Genomic DNA, 20,619 nt, shown 5'->3' with positions numbered 1-20,619 from the left:
AAAGATTTTTTTTTCCAAAACCCAGCTATATATTTTCTTTCAAAATTAAAAAAAATGTTTTTCTAAACTTTTTGTTTTATTTTAATTTTTTTCTTCTTTAATTCTTTTTAAAATATATATTTATTTTAAATTTGAAAGAAAGCATTTGGCAGTTTGGAAGTCGTGTTTTCTTTTTTTTTTTTTTTAAAAAAAAATATTTTGTTAGATTTTTTTAATATAAAAATATTTTCTTTGAATTTTAAAGAAAACATGCTGGCAGGTTTGGGATGTCATGATTGGCCAGTCTGCGTCCGGGGGCGGGACTTAGCGAAGGGTCAATGTCCCGCTTTACTAGTTGTCCGACTTTTTATTCCAAATGAGCGTCTGCGAAACACCTCAAAAAGATGTCAGTTAAATGTAGCGGTGAAAGGACAGTAAACATTTCTACCTGTGACATTAAGTGAGAGCATAAAAGTGAGAGAGACGTTTTACTTTCAGTGGAAGCGGAACAAAGTATCAGCTCGCTGCACTTCCGGAACTCAACAGTGTGACTCCAGCGGAAGTAAACAACACAAGCGCTAGCGCCTTTCGCAGCATTCACATGTTCATGTTGCTGGAGTTACAACCTCAGCACAGACGAGTATTAATTAATTAAATTATTAAACAACAATGTCTTCAGCTGAGCATTTTAAAGAGTTTATAAACGACCGTCTCGCTGCTGCTGCGGAAGAAATATTCAGAGTTTTTAAGAAAACAGTGACCGAGTATGAAGAAGAGATCGGCCGTCAGCGCAGACTGCTGGATATCGTTTGGAAACCTGAGATAAAGATTCACAGGATAGGTGAGTAAAACCTTCATGTTTTCGAGCATTCCTTATTTCCTTTTACTTTTAAGTACCTTCTACTCCCCAAAAAAGAAAAAAAATCTGTCTGACCATCTGCTGCTTCTGTGACAGGAAGTTGTTCAAGGTGGGACAGGGTGAGGTGGAGTGTGGTGGATATTGAATCCTCTGTGGATCAATTTGCTTTCTATGCAAACTGTAGGGGATCTAAGTTTGCTGGGAGGCTGGCCTGAGCGAGAGTTTGAAGATTTCTTCAAAAACATCTTTCAGCTGTTGTGTGTACTGTGTCCCTCCAGATCTCCCACAGCAACAAGTCTTAAAGGAGGAGGACGTTCTCGCCGACTCCAGTCTGGATGAAGAGGACCCACAGCTTCCACAGATTAAAGAGGAACAAGAGGAACTCTGCACCAGTCAGGAGAGAGAGCAGCTTGAACCAAAGCAGGAGGCTGATGCCTTTACATTGACTCCTACAGATGAGGAAAGTGACCACGGTGAAGATCTGACTCTGAACTTCAACCCTGATGAAGCTCTAAATACAGCAGAGAACGAGTCTGTAGTGCCAGTTATATACTCTGTCATATCAGAAGCACACAGCGACCACCTGTCTCACAATTCTCTGAGCCAAGATCAGAAAGGAGGCGAGCACGGAGACTCAGGATCAACCAGAAACGCAGAGCCAAAACCAAACAAAAAACATCACCAAAGCAGTGACAGTGTAAACAGCCTGAACTTGTTAGAGAGCCACACTCCTGCAGGTAAATGGCCTTTCAGATGTGACAAGTGTGGAAAGGACTTGAAGCATAAGTCATCACTGGGAAGACACCTGAGAATCCACATAGACAAGAAGCCGTATGCTTGCAACGAGTGCGGGAAAAGATTCAGTCGGACATCAACGCTAAAAGCTCATATGACGCTCCACACCGGTGACAGACCGTATTCCTGCAGCATCTGTGAGAGGAGGTTCTGTCAGATGCCAGACTTGAAGAAGCACATGAAAATCCACACAGGAGAGAAACCATATACCTGCAGGACATGTGGGAGATCTTTCAGATGTAATGCTGAAGTGACAGTCCACATGAGAAGAGCCCACACAGGTGAGAAACCGTTTGCGTGCGACACGTGTGGGAAAAGTTTTTACAAGGCATCGGACTTGAATGCTCACATGAGAACTCACACAGGTGAGACACCGTACTGCTGCAAAACATGTGGGAAAGGTTTCAAATGGGGTAGCGGCCTGCTGGTTCACATGAGGACTCACTCAGGTGAGAAGCCGTATACTTGTAATATATGTGGGAAAGATTACAGATGCAGCACTCACCTGAAAGGCCACATGAGAATCCACACAGGTGAGAAGCCGTATACGTGCAAGACATGTGGGAAAAATTTCAGACTGAGCTGTGCCTTAAAGGTTCATATGAGATTACATGCAGGTGAGAGGCCGTACGTCTGCAAGACCTGTGGAAAAACATTCATTATCATGGCGAACTTGAAAAAGCACATGACGGTCCACACAGATGAGAAGCCGTATTCCTGCAAATCATGTGGCAAAGATTTCAGAAATAACTGTGCTTTGAAATTACACATGAAGAGGGAGACGCTTTGCCTTTCTGAACTTGTGGGAAAAGATTAGCATTGAAAAGGCACATGAGCAGCCACACAGGTGAGAAGCTGTATACTTGCAAAACATGAGAGATGATGTCCTACATGATGCTGCAACTAATCAGTCCAAGCAATGAGAGGAGTGTGGGCAATGAATGTTTTCCTGATTTCATGTGCGGGGTTCCCTCACAGGTTTATGGACAAATATCAAAACTTTTCAAAGGCTTATAATAAAAAAAAAAAAATTAAAAAAGTTTTTATTTTGATCCTTCCCAAAGCTACAGATATTTTTCCTTTGAGCCTCCCAGAGTGACCAGTGGAAAATTAGTTATTAGATTTTTAAAACATACCTTAGGTAGTGTGTTTATTTATTTATTTTCATTTTTTTTAAAGAAAAAGGAAAATGTTTACAAGAAAAATTCTTGACAAAAAAGTGCACTTTAAAAGAAGACATGACTCCCACTGCATGCTTTGTTTCAAAATTTTCAAGAAAAAGATAAATATTTCTTTAAACAAAAAATTCAAGGGAAAAAAATGTAACTTTTATTTGTATTTAATTTTTAGAGAAAATATGCAGGTGGGTGTTAAATCACACTGTCATTACATTATATTTATCTTATTCAAAAATATCAAAGTAAATAAATGTGTTACGTTATTATGTGGAAGGATATCCTTTGAAGATTACTGTAAACATTTTACTATACACAAAAGAAATTCCATGCCTTTTCCAGGTTTTCTATGACTGTGGGAACCCTGCATGTGTGTATTCTGACATCAGCTTTGTGATGTGGTGATTCAAGAATAGTCTCAGACTACAAGTAAATTCTGTTCCTCAAGGCAGCAGATGTGTGTGACTGACGGTGAAAGTAAAAGCAGTCGTTGAAAAAGTGGTATAACCATAGGCTGTATTATTATTATTATTATGATATTAGTATTATTTTATGAATTTTCTCCTGTGTTGTTTAATACATTTCAATTTAAAACTTAGTTAAAAGAACTTCCTTTGTAATTTAAATCATGTAAGATGTTTACATTTGTGTTTCTGGTGAGTTTCCATGGTAATTCATGAATGTGAATGCTGCTGTATGTGTTCTATACATCTTCAATAAAAATCTTATTTATACATATATATGTATCACTGAGGTTGCATTTATGAATGAGCCATATTTGTATTGTTTATAATGTTAATCTGAACCAGCTGGTTTCTGTTCTTACCTCCATACACAGCAGTGCTAGCCAGCCGGCCGTGACCTCCCCAAGATGGCGGCGACGTTGACGCATCGCTGAAACGGGCCGAAGCCGTTAACGAGGTATCTACTGTATATGATATCTATGATATACCCTATTTTTAGTCAGAATTAGCGTCTGCGAAACACCTGAAAAAGACGTCAGTTAAATGTAGTAGTGAAGGAATATAACAATTCCTACTTGTGAATTTAAGTGAGAGAGACGGAAGCGGAACAAAGTATCAGCTCACTGCACCGCCGGAACTCAACAGTGTGACTCCAGCGGAAGTAAACACAAGCGCTAGCGCCTTTCGCGGCATTTTCATGCACATGTCGCTGGAGTTACAACCTCAGCACAGACGAGTCTTAATTGATTAAATTATTAAACAGCAATGTCTTCAGCTGAGCATTTTAAAGAGTTTATAAACGACCGTCTCGCTGCTGCGGCGGAAGAAATATTCAGAGTTTTCAAGCAAACAGTGACCGAGTATGAAGAAGAGATCGGCCGTCAGCGCAGACTGCTGGATATCGTTTGGAAACCTGAGATAAAGATTCACAGGATAGGTGAGTCACTTTCTCAGCATAAAACAGAGCAATTCAATTGTTACATTATCCAAGTTTTTATTAATAATGGAACTAATTTTCTCGACCATCGCAGTGGTGCCATTTTCTTTTTCAAAATTAAGTTTGTTGTCATTTTTCTCGTATGTGTGTATATATATACATAAAAACAGACAAACTGCTGCTATCCCAGTCTCAGCCCAGCAATCTAACTATATATAGATAAATAGATATTCCACTATCTGTTAGCTTTTTATATCTAACCTTCTGTGCTTTATCTATTTTATATTTTCCAGCAATCCTTATTTCCCTGATTTCCCCTATTTATCACTCATCTATGTGTCTACGTGTTACTGTATGTTACAGTATGTGTGCAAGGCAAGCTGGTCAAACAAATTGCCCCTGGTAGGATTAATAAAGTTGTCTGATTCTGATTGCAGTTTCCAAACCAGGGTGTAAGGTCATAGGTCACAATACTCTCAGTGGTGTCCCTTGTGGAAGGTGGTGAGGGCTGGATTGGGTAGACCTGCTCTCCGTAGGGCTCCAGAAGGGGATGGAGCAGCTGTTGAGCCTTTTTGGTTCTGGCCAAGTGTTGATGGTAGAGGTCAGGTTGTCCGCCAGGTGCTCACCCACAAACTTGGTGTTACTGACCCTCTCTACAGCGGCTCCATTAATGATTATGGGCAAATGATGGTGCCAGCCAGAGCTCCTGAAATCGATCACCATCTGTTTGGTTTTGTCTCCAATGAGAGCCACATTGTTGAGATTGCACTATGCTGTTAGCTGCCCCACCTTGTCAGCAAATTTGATAATGTGGTTGGTGTTAAATCTAAAAGTACAGTCGTGAGTTAGCAGGGTGACCAGCAGGGGGCTTAGGACGCAGCCCTGGGGTACACCTGTTCTCACTGAGATTGGTTTTGATATGTGACTGCCCACCCTGACCATCTGATGGTGCTGAACACTGAGCTGAACCCAATGAAGAGGATCCTGGCGTCGGTGTTTTTCCCTTTATGGTGTGACAGAGTGACGTGTAGTGTAGTGGATATTGCATCCTCTGTGGATCAATTTGCTTGATGTAAGTTTGCTGGTTTGAAGATTTCTTCAAAAACATCTTTCAGCTGTTGTGTGTACTGTGTCCCTCCAGATCTCCCACAGCAACAAGTCTTAAAGGAGGAGGACATTCGTGCGGACTCCAGTCTGGATGAAGAGGACCCACAGCTTCCACAGATTAAAGAGGAACAGGAGGAACTCTGCACCAGTCAGGAGAGGGAGCAGCTTGAACCAAAGCAGGAGGCTGATGCCTTTACATTGACTCCTACAGATGAGGAAAGTAAATACAGTAATGATCTGACTCTGAACTTCAACCCTGATGAAGCTCTAAATACAGCAGAGAACGAGTCTGTAGTGCCAGTTATATACTCTGTCATATCAGAAGCACACAGCGACCACCTGTCTCACAATTCTCTGAGCCAAGATCAGAAAGGAGGCGAGCACGGAGACTCAGGATCAACCAGAAACGCAGAGCCAAAACCAAACAAAAAACATCACCAAAGCAGTGACAGTGTAAACAGCCTGAACTTGTTAGAGAGCCTCCTGCAGGTAAATGGCCTTTCAGATGTGACAAGTGTGGAAAGGACTTGAAGCATAAGTCATCACTGGAAAGACACCTGAGAATCCACATAGACAAGAAGCCGTATGCTTGCAACGAGTGCGGGAAAAGATTCAGTCGGACATCAACGCTAAAAGCTCATATGACGCTCCACACCGGTGACAGACCGTATTCCTGCAGCATCTGTGAGAGGAGGTTCTGTCAGAAGTCAGAGTTCAGAAAGCACATGAAAATCCACACAGGAGAGAAACCATATACCTGCAGGACATGTGGGAGATCTTTCAGACGTAATGCTGAAGTGACAGCCCACATGAGAAGAGCTCACACAGGCGAGAAGCGGTTTGCGTGCGACACGTGTGGGAAAAGTTTTTACAACGCATGTGACTTGAATGCTCACATGAGAACTCACACAGGTGAGACGCCGTACTGCTGCAAAACATGTGGGAAAGGTTTCAAATGGGGTAGCGGCCTGCTGGTTCACATGAGGACTCACTCAGATGAGAGGCCGTATACTTGTAATATATGTGGGAAACATTATAAATGCAGCACTCACCTGAAAGGCCACATGAGAATCCACACAGGTGAGAAGCCGTATACGTGCAAGACATGTGGGAAAAATTTCAGACTGAGCTGTGCCTTAAAGGTTCATATGAGATTACATGCAGGTGAGAGGCCGTACGTCTGCAAGACCTGTGGGAAAACATTCGTTATCATGGGGAATTTGAAAAAGCACATGACGGTCCACACAGATGAGAAGCCGTATTCCTGCAAATCATGTGGCAAAGATTTCAGACATAACTGTGCTTTGAAATTACACTTGAAGAGGAAGAAGCTTTGCCGTTCTGAACTTGTGGGAAAAGATTAGCATTGAAAAGGCACATGAGCAGCCACACAGGTGAGAAGCTGTATACTTGCAAAACATGAGAGATGGTGTTCCACGTGATGCTGCAACTAATCAGTCTGAGCAATGAGAGGAGTGTGGGCAATGAACGTTTTCCTGATTTCATGTGCGGGGTTCCCTCACAGGTTTATGGACAAACATCAAAACTTTTCAAAGGCTTATAATAAAATTTACTTTTTGTTTTTTATTTTGACTCTTCCCAAAGCTACAGAGATTTTTACCTGAACTTCCCAGAGTGACCAGTGGAAAATTAGTTATTAGATTTTTAAAACATACCCTTTGATGTTTGAATATTAAAAGCTGAAGACAAACTCCTGGAGTTGAAAAAGTTGCTGGTTAGTTTGTGCCAACGGTTTATTTTTAGCCAAATTTAAAATGTAGAATAAAGTGATGTGATGAAATGTCAAGATGAAACTCAGATTTAGTGACATTTTTTCCTGACAGAAGCATTTGTTGCACATGAGGTGTTCAAGGACCGTTGTATTTTTGAAAATATAACAATAATTTCTGTTTTTACAGTTTCTGGCTGTGAGAAATTGTGTAATTTTGGCAAAACATGCATCCCAAACCCGCTCGCATGTTTTCTTTGAAATTAAAAAATATATATAGCGGTGTTCCTGTGCTGTCAGATTTGCCAAACCCTGTTCTTTTTTCTTAAACCCAACCATGTGCTTTTGTTGCCTAAATCCAACCATGTGCGTTCGAAAAGAAAAAACGCCATACGCAGTGTCTTAAAGAAGTCTTAAAGAAAGAAGAAAATTTTTACATGATAAATTATTCACAAAAAATGGACATTTTTTACAAAGAAGACATGACTCCCACTGCATGCTTTGTTTCAAATTTTTAAAGAAAAAAATAAATATTTCTAACAAAGAAAATTCAAGAAAAAAAAATGTAGAATTTAAAATCAAAAACTTATTTGTATTTAATTTTTAGAGAAAATATGCAGGTGGGTTTGTGAGGCATGTTTTCTTTAGTAAAATAAATACAAAATAGAATCTCTGTGACCATTCACACAATGATGGACAATTTGGGATTCATGAGCCCTAGTGTAAAATCACACTGTCATTACATTATATTAGAAAATAAATACATTTGCTGTTACGTTACATTATGTGGAAAGATATGCTCTGAAGATTACTGTAAACATTATACACAACAAAATTCCATGCCTTTTCCAGGTTTTCTATGACTGTGGGAACCCTGCATGTGTGTATTCTGACATGAGCTTTGTAAGGTGGTGATTCAAGAATACCACATTACACCTTAAGTCTCAGACTATAACCATAGACTGTGTTATTATTATATTAGTCTTATTTTATTAGTTTTCTCCTGTGTTGTTTAATACTGCATTTCAGTACAGAACTTCCTTTGTAATAAGTTTACATTTGTGTTCTAGTTTCTACTGTTATAGTTTCCTTGGTAATTAATGAATGTGAATGCTGCTGTATGTGTTCTGTACATCTTCAATAAAAATCAATTCATAAAAAAGTGCTCAGACTATATAGACACTATTGTAATCCTAGGTATTCTTCTTTCTTCTTCCGAGGAAATCATACTTCCCATGGGTGAACACTCACCAAACTTTGCACAAAGGTCCAGTCTCATGCCAGATATCCTCAGCTGTAAACTCAAGCCAATCGTCCTGATGGTGGCGCTACAGCAAGCATCTAAAGTTCAAAACTTTGAAAATTCATAACAAATCAACCATACGTGCTACAACTTCACAACTTTCATCCAACTGTAGCCCCAATACTGAAGAAACTTTTGTACATTTAAACCTATTAAAAATTATGAAGTCCATCACTCTGTTTTTTTCAAAAACTGTAAAACTTCTTAAACCTATCTCTCCCACAATTTTTGCTCAATTGACACCAAACGTGCTACAGAGCATCTTCAGACTGTCCTACACAAACTATGTTTCTCAGATGTTTGATTTATCAAAAATTGAGCCGACAGTGCATCAAAATGTTTGACTGTAAACGGTACTGTAAACATATACATGCACATTCTTGCTAAATAAATCTTCAATGTTCATGAAAACAAATGACAAAATTCTAGAGTCATGGTAGATGATGTGTGGCAAATTTCAGAATTTTATCTCAAACTGAATTTTTGACAGCATTTTGCATTTTGCTCTAATGTGAACAATTGGAGTCAATGTAAAAATGGCAATTTTAAACATCAGTTTTTCACTTATGGAGCAAATCAATCATTGTTACAAACAAATTACCAACATCTCCATGCTGTCTAGATGCAATATGTGTATTTTCAGATTTTTGTTTCGATAACTGAATTTTTTACAGTGGTTTGAAATCTGCTTTTCCATGCATGGACGGCTGCTTTCCTGCACAACAGTGAATTGCTTACTCAATTTGTGACGCCACTGTTGAGTTGCTACTTTCATTAGCTCAGAGCAGTAGATGACTGTCTTGGGTTCCAGAGGTTGCGGATTCAAGCTTCAACTGGTGCAGAATCCACATTGTGATGTAATCATCTTCTTGTGCTCCAGTGTATTGCTTAAAATTGCCTGAGCGTGACTGATCACTGTGCAGCATCTTCACGTGTTTTTTCTGCTAGCAAATCTGCCTTCTCATGCTTGAAAATAAACCAAACTTTGCACAGAGATCCAGTGTCAATACTTCAGTGTGAAACCATCTAAGGCTTCTCACTTGCATATAGCTCAACTAGTTAAACATCAGTTTTTCACTTATGGAGCCAATAATGTTACAAACAAATTACCAACATCTCCATGCTGTCTAGATGCAATATGTGTATTTTCAGATTTTTGTTTCGATAACTGAATTTTTTACAGCGGTTTGAAATCTGCTTTTCCATGTATGGATGGCTGCTAAACCTGCACGTCTGGCTTAGTCAATTTGTAAAGCTACACATGAATTGTCACTGACTAATTAGCTCAGTGAGATAGAAATTGATTCTTAGTCTCAGAGGTTGTGAGTTCAAGCCTCAGCTGATGCAAAAGGCAGGTTGTGTTGCTAAATTCCTAAATGTCTTCCAATTCTTCTGCTTGTTGCTCAGAATTGCCTAGAATTGCCTAAAAATGCCTCGACCCGACCCATCGCTGCACAGCAGCTATAATTTATTTTATTTCGGAAGTGTAGTTTTATTTATTAATTTACTTTTTTTTCTCCAGTCCTCAACTGCCTGTTTTTGGTATTTCCTTATTTTTATGAAGGTAAAAAATAATGTCCTTCTAAGAGTATGTTATTTTCAACTTTTAAAATGTGACGTAAAAATGAAGCTAGCAGCTAACTTAGCTTAGCAACTAGACTGGAAACCACAGAAACTGGGGGAAACAGTTTTTTTTTTTAGTTTAGTTACTTAATTAGTTTCATTAATTTTTTTTTTTAGTTACTTTTATTCATTTATATTGATACTAAATAGTGAGCTCACCTGCAACTTGGAAAAAAACCCCACTTCTGGACACTACTGCTGCTCTCTCATTATGGGATAATGCATGATGGGATATATTGCTTGGTGAGTGACCATTGGTTGTACACTACTTTTCATGATGCGTTGTGGGATACTTTGAGTCCACTATATAGTGTATACTTCCTACTGGACATTCGGGCAGCACTACAAAATGGCGACCTCACTATATAGTGGACTGTGTTGTGAGTAGTGGGTGATTTCTGACACAGCTTCTTTTTTTTAGTATATCCTTTCTCATAAGATAAGGAAAATATTTTTCTTTTTATCTTTCTAAAAGTGTGCTCTTTTCAACTTTTCAACTTTAAGTTAAGGAAAGGGACAATTCTGATAAAAGCTAGCTAAAGATGAAGCTAGCAGCCGGCCAGGTTAGCTTAGCATACAGACTGGAGCAAGCTAGGTGCACTGCTTCTAGGACCCGTTGCTAGGCAACCGTGAATTCCTTAACCGAGTCCTTAACTTCCTGTTTTGTTAATTCCTTATTTCAGAAAGCTAAAACAAGATTGTCCTTGTTATCTTATCAAAGCATATTCCTTTCAACCTTTGAAGCTAGCTAGCTAGCGGCCGGCAAACTTAGCTTAGCACACGGACTAGCTTTGTCCTGGCTCCGGAACCTGTCGCTAGGCAACCACGCAAACGTCACAGTTTTTAATTTAATTTTATTGAGTTACTTTAGTTGTATTCATTTACTTTTTCTTCAGTCCTTAACGGCATGTTTGGTCTTTATAAGTTTAAAGAAAACTCCGTAATGTCGTAATGTTTCTTACTCAAAGAAACGGAAGCTTTCTTTTCATCCAATAGGAGTCATTGAGGGTGTGAATGGATGAATGCCGATAAGAAGCGCACTTCCTCCTCTGCTTGCATTCAGAGCTTCACTCCTCACTTGCACTCACTCCTTCACCTCAGCTGACGACTTCATGGTTTTTGTGGCGTCTTACCACTTGAAACATTTCTAAGTATTTACAGCAGAATCACGGTGGTTTGTGTCGTTTTAATTTATGGGGAAGAAAATGTTGAAGTCGGTGACTGTGTTTATATTTCTGTCATGGACAGCAGTGACGGCCAAATACGGTAAGTTTGAGATTATATTCATTTCACTGTGTGTATAGTTCTATATATCAGTTTAAAAGAATAGATAAGGGCTATATGTATAATATCAAGATTTTACTGCACATTTGTCCTGTAGAAATACAGTAGAATAAATTTACTTACCTGAGTATTTCTATTGAATACACCATTAAACTTTTCCCTCCACCATAGTTACCAGTTAAAGAAGAAGTAGTCCATTAAGTTACTTAAGTAAAAGTTGTAGTACCACACTGTAACAACACTCCATTACAAGTAAAAGTTCTGCATTGAAAATTTTACTTAGGGACTGTTATTTATGAGGCGAAAGGGGTGTCAAATAATAATTTTTTATTTATTTTTTTTAATTTAAATAAATTTTTTAATTGCCCAAATTACACCATTTATCATAGCCAGAATCTGTACAAACAGAAATAATCAATTGATTTTTTAAAAATAAAATTTAAAAAAAATCTGACGGTCCTTGAACACATTATGTGGGACAAATGCTTGTCAAAAAAAAGTGCTTAAAATATGTGTCTCATTTACAGCATGCGCAATGAGAGTGAATAACCAAGGCTCTTTTTAACTCCAAGATTTCGTCTTCAACTTTTAACTTTCAAACGTCAAAGGGGAAGTTTTAAAAATCTAATGACTAATTTATGGTTGAGGAAGAGTCATGCATTTTCCACCAGTCTGCCATATTTGTAGCTGCGGGGAGGGTCAAAATAAATAAATAAAAATGACAAAAAACATAGTCACATCTCAGCCACCCCTCTTCTCTGATAAGTAAAGAACATTCCCTTAAGTAAAGGTATTAGTGTTGTCAGTGTAGCCTATTTTAGGTATCAAAATTGCCACTGTCTTTGTTATACTGTCAGCCTAAATATCACAGTATATCATTGTTATGATTACTTGTCCTGTACTGTATATACAACCTTGATCTGTAACATAACTAACTACTACATTTAGACCATTTAAAGAATTAAATGGTAAATATTACGTTGTCTTGTTTTTATGTCTGCAGTTGCCCCTGTCTACAAGGCAGTTGGTGGCAAAGTCGTCCTCACACCCTCGCCCTCTGCGGTAAAGCTCAGTGATCCCATCACCAACATCACGTGGAAACATGGACCTAACATCGCTGTGGAGTGGTACGGAGGCCGCAATTTCACTTACCACCTCTTCGAAGGTACAGACACACACTTTCACTTAGCATTCAACAGCAAGGTAGCCAGGATTTGATTTGAAGCCCTCATTATGGAACAAAATAATTTACCTCTGAAAACACACCAGACACCTTAGTTAATCCCTTTAAAAATATACACCCTTACTTCCAAAAGCCTGTCATTAACAAGTTAAGGACATTTTAAGGGATTAAATAACAGTAAATTATCACTTTAAGGTGATGTTAATGTTGAGATTCTTTTTTCTGACTGTTTTATGGATTCACAATAGTTACAGTTTAAGGTATTTGTATTTAACAACCATTGGTGTGTGCTACATTAATGGATAAATTAATAGATTGGAATATGTTAAGGGTTTTTGCATGAATTTAAGTGTTTATGGGTGTAGTGTGTAAAACACTGAGAATCAAGAGATAAAGCTCTTAAACTTTTAAGGCATAAATTACAGTGACACTTTCACCTTAACTTACAAGTTACCCCAAACAGCTGACACATTCATTAGTATTAATTTAAGGTGTTTTTTAATTGTTTTTCGAGTATGTTAATAGAGTTGTTGGGATTTAAGTTTATATTAATGGATCAGTTAACTGACTGTTTATTAAAGGGATTATTATAGGGGGTATTTTAGGGGTATAAGTATTGACAAATAAAGTAGCCTACATTTTAAGATACACTGTAACTTAAGTGATTGCTTTAATGGATTTTGCTCAATCAGTCAGTTTAAGGTGTTGTTATGGTTGGAATTTTGTTAAGGGGTCAGCAAATTTCTCATATACAAATTAATACCATTTTAAGGGCTATGTATGCGAGTAATTTAGCATAAACCTGAGGTTGACCTCTCAAAATAATGGCAATATATTAAAGGGTTTTAATGGGTTTTCAGCATGGATTTAAGTGTTTTAATAAGCAAAATTAGAATTAAGGGTATTATTAAGGTGTTAGGTTTATGTTAGGGGTCTGACAATTTTAAGGTGTAAATTGTTTATATTTTAAGGGATTCTTTTTCACTATTCAGGTGTCTTGACAGATTTATCCTGATTGTCCAGTTCCTAATATTAACCTTAACCTTTAAAATAAAGGGCAATTTAAGGAATATTGCAGATTAAGGGAAGTTATTCTTACCCCTTAAAAATTCCTGTATATGCACATGATCGTTTCACTCCACATTTGGGCTGGATAAATAAAAAAGATAATGGATTGTGATATATTAAGGGGTTTTAACTAATTGTAACCACGTTTGTGTGTATTTATAGGTCGCAGCATGCTGAATAGTTCAACTGGAGCGCTCACGATCACCGAACTGACTCGAAACGACAGCGGCAACTTCACACCAGAGATCAACGGCCAAGTCACCAAAGCGACTCTTCTCCACGTCATCTGTAAGCGGATGAAATCTGAATGAAGTCTGGCTGACTGAGGGGTTTTATGGTTTTCTCCTGAATTCAAATGTCTTTTTCTGTCAGCTCCTGTCCCTAAACCCACCGTCTCCACATGGTGTGACACTGAGATGACCTACTGTGTGTTCACCTGTGAAGGCAACACCACAGAGACTGAGCCATTCACCTATGGATGGTCCGCAAGTGACATGGTTTGGCTGCCTTCATCCAAGACGCGCAAAGTCACAGAGGTATAAACAGGATACGTTTTGGTTTGTCCAGGACTTAATGGGTTGATTAAAGTACATTATGGATATTTACATGGAGCAGCAACACTATTGCCAGATGACACACCGCCCACTGTCCCTTGCTAATTAGCAAATGGAAAAAGCTATACACTTGTAACTAACGTTAGCATTTAGCTAGAAGTACCACTGTGCCTGTGCTGAGTTCCACAAAAGCTTCTTGGTCTCCCAGGAAGGTTTCTGTGGTGGAAATACCCCATAATTTACTCCACACGATTCATAATGTACGCATTTATATGTAGAACGCTGTAAAGTTTGCTTGTGAGTGAGCTCGTTAAAAAGAATATACATGTTTGGGCTTTTCGCTAATCAGCTGTCACTCAATTTCCAGGAGGAGGAAATGGAGCCAACTTTCTGCTGTATATTGGAAAACCCAGTCAGCTTCAAATACAGTGAATATGTCCGTAACCCCTTCTTTTTTGGTGAGTTGTCACAATTTCTACATGGGGATGTGGTGTACTTTGCACATGCCATTCGCTGTTTTATTTATTTATTCATTCCTTTTGTTGTAGATCAATCGAGTTTGATCTTAGCCATCTTCATCATGTCGATAGTGGTGATTCTGCTTTTGGTTGCACTCTTGGTTGTATGCATATGCAGAAAAGGTAAGAAGCCACACATCTGGTGGGTTTGGCGATGGCGATTTCTGGTCTGTTTCTGGTTAAACAAAAAGGATCTTACTCTTTAACTAAAAGGTTTATCTCTGTAGGGATCCTTTCCATAACGGTGTCAGACACTTAAAATTTCTGAAGTTGTTGCTCCCATTAGTCACTTAAGCCCAGTTAAGACCAAAGATTTGCGACGAGACGAGCTACTTGCAATGTGCCATTCTGCAACTTCTAAAAGTATATACAGCGAGCAGCAGCAGTGCATCACCTTCTGACACCGGCACACCGTGAGGACGGAAACAACTACGAAACATACCCTTTAATAGGAGCCAGCAAAGATGCAAAAAGTCAAAACGGGACCATGCAGCATGACGTGCGAGAGTTTGTCTTCGTGCAAATATCCTGTGAAGCATGGGAACAGCAGTCTGTAGCTCCCAAATTAGCTTGTGGTTCTCCCCAAAAAGAATTACAGAGCGATAAAATGATAAAAATATAAATAATCAAAGTGATAAGTGATGAATTTTTGCATTCGACTGTCTGAGTCTTGCGTAAAGAAGCTTGAGTCAGAAGAGTGAAAGTTCAATGTTTAAAAGAGCAAGACCAGACAAGCCTTCAGCTGCACTGCAGAGACTGTGGGAACAGTGTGAGGCAACACGAAGCAGACAGAACCTGCCTGAGAACTGTCACGTTTTTAAAGTTTTCTCAGTATCAAAGTAATTGAGTGGTAGTCGTCTGTACGCCGGTGGGTACGCTGCAAACAGGAGCTGCTAATGGCTTAATCAGCATGTTTTTAATGATGCAAATGTGCCGAAATGTCTACACATGTAGGCTAAAAAATTTAAGCTAACAGCTAAGTGACTGAGTTCTTTCAAAGTTTTTACATCAAACATTTCCACCAGACAAAACCAAATCCGACAAATGTTCACCAGACTCAGCCTCCCGTCACCTGTCTCGATGTTGAAACTGCACATTCCTCCTGTTGTTTGTTTGATCTCACGATAACTTCTGTTGTGCAATAGCGACACTCGACGCACCATCAGATAAACCAGAATTACACAACAGCACATGATGATGAATGATGGAATTTAATGAGTTACATCATGCTTTTGTTTATGTTCAATACAGTTCGAGAAGCTAAAGGAGCGCCTCAAGGTAAGACTGCAAACATTTCACTATAATGCTCACTTTTATGTCTTGTGTCACTCCATGAGATCATTTCCTTCTGTGCTGATTCTGACATGCTTGGTTAATCCAACACACGTCAAACCTGTGACTTGAGCGTCACGATACAAGAGCTGCGTATGACTCACTAATTTGTCTTGCATCATCGGACAGGTGCATTTCGGAAGTGACGATTGTTTTATTTAACAGAGACCTCAGCAATGATGTGGAAAGGCCCGGCAGCAGTGGATGAAGAGGCAGCACATGGCTCACAGACATGAAGTACTCTTTGTGTTTAAGATTTCAGACAGGCTGAGGGGGGTTTCACCTCTGCATGTAAATGCTAAAGCTGCTAAACGTAGCGCTACATGCAGACACCTGGGTCCAGGACTGTACTCCTAATCTACTGCAAGGCGACAAGTTTTGGTTGTACTTTTTTTTTTTATTTGTATCAAGAATATTTTTTATTTAATTTTAACATATTTGCACACAAGATCTGCTCCAAACAGGGCTGTAATGGCATTAGTGTCCCAGTTGAGAGTCGCAGTTCAGTAGTTATTCAGTGATGTACATGACCAAAACATATGTGCATGCGTTGAAGGTGTGTGATGACATTTGTCACAAGGGTCAATAATATATGAAGCTTAAAGCGTATATATGACGAAGAACAAAGCATGAAATCCAATCACAATCCTCCCCATTGCCCTAACCCCTACTAACAGCTGGGATATCGTCAATAGGACAGCCCTCCATCTCCTGTACACACCGTACACACTGACAGAAAGCAACAAGAATTATAGCTGCTGCGCAGCGATGGGTCAAGTTTGGGCATTTTTAGGCAATTCTGAGCAACAAGCAGAAGAATTGGAAGACATTTAGGAATTTAGCAACACAATCTGCCTTTTGCATCAGCTGAGGCTTGAACTCACAACCTCTGAGACTAAGAATCAGTTTCTATCTCACTGAGCTAATTACTCACTGAGCTTTTTTAATGATTATTTATTTTTGCGTTTATTTATACTCTTTATTTGTCAAAGTTATAGTCTTTTACAGTAGAGGGGCTGTGTCTCATAGAAACAAAAGAAAAATTAAAGTAGCTACTGTGCGTCCCTGCCACCCCACGATCCCAACATCTCAAATGGCAAAAACAACTAAAACAAACAATAAAAATAATAATAAAGTAAATATAACAGTAATATAAATAATAATACATGCATACATAGGATTACTGCAATAAATAATAAAGTAGAGGAAATTAAATGAAATAATTACTGTACTCTCCTCCATCTTACGTCAAATAGTTTAGCTATATTCCTAATGTTTGGTTTGTCATCTCCATTTGATAGATCTCGTTAATCGTGTCCTTCCATTTGCTGAGTTTTGACGCCTCTGGTTTCAGCCAGTTTTTCATTATCTCTTTCACTTCAAGTGTTATATTCCAAAAAGATACTAGCAGTGGTGTTCGGCCAAGTAATAATTGCTGGGGCCCCAAAGTTAGTGTGCACTGAAATGCTGTCTATCACTTCCCTTATTTCTGTCCAATGTTGCTGCAGAATTGAACAGGAATAGAATATGGGGGTATTTTAGTTTAGTTTATAATTTTATTTGATTTAATTTTTTTTTTTTTTTTTAATAATTTTCTTTCTTTATTCTTTATTGAATTTTTGTTAGTTTAGTTTAGTTTAGTTTATAATTTTATTTGATTATTTTATTTTATTTGACTGTATAATTTTCTTTTCTTTTATAATTTTCTTTTAATTTCTTTTATTGAATTTTTGTTATTTTATTTTAGTTTAGTTTATAATTTTATTTGATTATTTTATTTTATTTGTATAATTTTATTTTATTTTATTTTATTGAATTTTATTATTTTATTTTATTTTATTTTACTCTGTTGTCCCCGTTGTTTCAGTTTTGCTTTGTGAAGCTAAGATAAGATCAACTTTATTTATCCGGCACTGGGCAAATTGACTTATTTCAGCAGCTCCAAAAAGAAAAAGTGATGAATAAAAATAAAACAAGATTAAAACATGACAAAAAATACAAATAAGACAATATAAAAATAAAATAATAGCAGGAAGTTTTGCACAATGGAAGACAGCAGCTATTTTATGGATTAAAATTCCTTGTGAATGGCACTTTTAGATCATGCTCCATGCTGTTTCATTCCTTATCCGTCCACCAGAGGGCGTCACAGGCTTTATTAGCTCACCAGCTGTGTCTAAATGTGAGTTTACTTCAGGGACAGTGTGTAAAGATGGACGACACACTGACTTTATATAATGATGTGTAAAGAATCCTTTATTAACCTGCTTCACTCCTGGGCTGCTGTGTTTCGTCCATCTTAAGTCTTTTCTTCTATTTGTGAAATCTGTTTTTATTTAATGTATTAAGTTTATTTTGCTTTGTTTTATTTTTATGTTACTGTAATCGTTATTTGTTGTTTCTATTATGACATGATGCACCTTTTCCTTTAAAACTATATGCGCACAACATTGTTTTCAACACAGGTTGTCCCAGCTGAGTTTATAACGTGACAAAAGTGACACCACACCTACAGCACAGGGGCTCTGTGGGTTATTGTCACAGCGTCACTCAGTACACTCATATAATGGAAGAGGCCTTTTCTGTCTTACAGCAGTGTCTGTTTACACTGCAACATTCATGTGATATCACCTGTTACACTGTGTGTTCAGTGAAGCAGCTGGTCAGCCTGTTCTCAACTCTACATGCATTTTTATTGATACAACTGAATAAATCTTAAAAAACAAGAGAGAGAGTCTGCAACTCATTTTGTCTGCAGTCATTTGATTTATTTCTGATTTTGGAATATGCACAGTTAAAGCTCTAAGATAAGTTCCTCACCATCGCTTTATCCTGAGGCTGCGTCTTGTCTCCACACACATGCAGGTCAGGTGAACTGGAAACTGGTGTTTAAAGCTGGGGTATGCAGTTTATCAGACCACAAATGAGACAAGAATTAGCTCCGCCTTACTCCCCCCTGCTGTGGATTGCTTCGCCGGTGGCAGGGCACGGGATGGATCTTTGGTTGGCGGCTGCGGCAACTCCAAGTCAGCAGTCACAGCGGCAGCACCAGGTCTAACCTGTGTAATGGCAGCAACAGAGTCAGAAAGTCGGAGCTGCTTGCGGCCACTGACTGGGGGTTCGTCTCCAGAGCTGCTGCCCGCTCTCCCCCGGCGAGGTGGTCTGTAGCAGCTGGCCACCAACATCTTTAGACGTCGATATTTGGATGACTTCAGGTTGTGATGTCAGGTGACCAAAGTCCAATAGTCCAGTGCCAGCTAGAGGACACACTGTGAGTCGAGGTTCTAGCTAACGTTAGCTATATAACCATGAACTTTAAGTCGCAGTGGTGCCCCATCTAGCAGTGTAGTAGGGTTGGCTGGGCCACCTTAAAGGTCAGTCCACCTTAAGTGAGCCTGATTATGTGTGAATGGGCACCAAGTGTATCTTCAGGCTGCAAAGACACTGCTCCTCATATCTGTGGTGAGTTATGTTGGGGTGGACTTTGTCTTTGGTTTGTATGCCCTGGTGTCCTGCATGTGACTTGTAAAATTAATTGATGTTTCAACGCTGTAGGCCAGATTTTCACTTGACACTCCCTGGGTTTGATGTCTTTCTTAAAGAGGTGAATGCCTGTTCCTGCCTTAAGTGAGAGCTGATTTAACCCTGCCTTGGGCTTTCCATGGAGGCGCATGGAAGGGCAGAGAGGTGTACTGTCTATAGCCCTTTTTAGATAGGAATTGTGCAAATTTGCAGGAAAGCCCAATCAGTCTTTTTTCAGCAATGGCAGTATAAAAACAAAATCGGGGAGTGCAGCAAAATGCCGCCTACCTACTTTTGTTTATACAGAATGCACCTTTTTCAGGGCAATGGGGTGCATGAGCACAAAACGTGTAGCTCAGCGTGTGATGTAAACGTGACGTGAGAGGAAAGCCACCGCTAGTCAGGCAGCGATTCTCTCATAAATCAGCCCGTCCTTCACTGTCCCTGTCATCTGACGGTTAATGGCCTCTTCATTTGCGAGGACAAGGGGGGCGCGCAATTCCTTGTCTCCCCAGTTGCTCATCTTTCCAGTGTCTGTCAGGTTTGTGTTTCCCTCTTGCTACTAGCTGCTCGCTAATTCCTGCTATCAGCTGTTTCCTGTTGATCCACCGGCAGTGGCTCGCATGTGCGGCGTCATCAACAGCTCCTCCCACAAGTTGGCGGAACCCTTTCAGTTTAAAAAGACAGAGGTAGCCGTCTGCAACAGGACGGGCTGTTGAAGACTTGTGTGCATCATCAACAGCCCCTCCTGTTGCGGACGGCTACCTCTGTCTTTCTAAACTAAAAGGGTTCAGCCAATATGTCTACCCTACGAGGTGGAAAATTGGGCACCTCGTATCAACTCGCCATTCCGCCTCTGTGTGTCTAAACGCTCGCAGCTTGCCGGCAAAACGGCCCAACATTCACAGAAAATCTGGCAGTGTAAAAGGGGCTCATGTCTCAGGCTTTCCTCGTTTGCACGTGGAAGGGCAGAGAGGTGTGCTCTCGCCGCCTATGCTTTCCACGTAGGCGCATGGAAGAGGCTTCCTGTGTAGGCCCGAGGAAAGGCAAAGGGGCCCCAGAACAGAGCCATACCACCAAATATAATACTGCAGATGGAAATAAAGTTTTCCATTCGTAGTCCACTTGAATTACAATATGCTCTAAGTTTATTATGGGATTATTGCCCAATTATGCCAAAATAAAAC

General features: G+C 39.3%; 2 protein-coding genes across 6 annotated transcripts; both read left to right on the top strand.

The window, feature by feature from the left end:
• The first annotated feature begins 540 nt into the window (after positions 1-540).
• On the top strand, positions 541-8,215 carry LOC125884653 (zinc finger protein 501-like). 5 transcript variants are annotated; one of them, XM_049569674.1, is made up of 4 exons: positions 541-820; positions 1,117-1,998; positions 3,647-3,729; positions 5,351-5,792. In XM_049569674.1, the coding sequence occupies exons 1-3, from the start codon at positions 649-651 to the stop codon at positions 3,667-3,669; spliced, it is 1,077 nt and encodes a 358-aa protein (XP_049425631.1). In that variant the 5' UTR covers positions 541-648; the 3' UTR covers positions 3,670-3,729; positions 5,351-5,792. The 5 variants fall into 5 exon arrangements, with proteins under 5 accessions (XP_049425631.1, XP_049425630.1, XP_049425629.1 ...); XM_049569673.1 differs by having other exon boundaries at positions 1,117-2,480; XM_049569672.1 differs by lacking the exons at positions 3,647-3,729; positions 5,351-5,792 and adding an exon at positions 5,806-8,215 and having other exon boundaries at positions 1,117-1,575.
• Positions 8,216-11,047: 2,832 nt separating this feature from the next.
• On the top strand, positions 11,048-18,638 carry LOC125885155 (uncharacterized). The gene is made up of 8 exons (XM_049570648.1): positions 11,048-11,237; positions 12,259-12,420; positions 13,669-13,794; positions 13,879-14,042; positions 14,428-14,518; positions 14,609-14,701; positions 15,830-15,856; positions 16,076-18,638. The coding sequence occupies exons 1-8, from the start codon at positions 11,165-11,167 to the stop codon at positions 16,144-16,146; spliced, it is 807 nt and encodes a 268-aa protein (XP_049426605.1). The 5' UTR covers positions 11,048-11,164; the 3' UTR covers positions 16,147-18,638.
• Positions 18,639-20,619: the final 1,981 nt, after the last annotated feature.

The sequence above is a fragment of the Epinephelus fuscoguttatus genome, linkage group LG24, assembly GCF_011397635.1.
Source record: "Epinephelus fuscoguttatus linkage group LG24, E.fuscoguttatus.final_Chr_v1".
Lineage (NCBI taxonomy): Eukaryota > Metazoa > Chordata > Actinopteri > Perciformes > Serranidae > Epinephelus > Epinephelus fuscoguttatus.
Note: the sequence above shows the minus strand (reverse complement) of the source record. Positions and strands in the feature narration are given on the sequence as shown.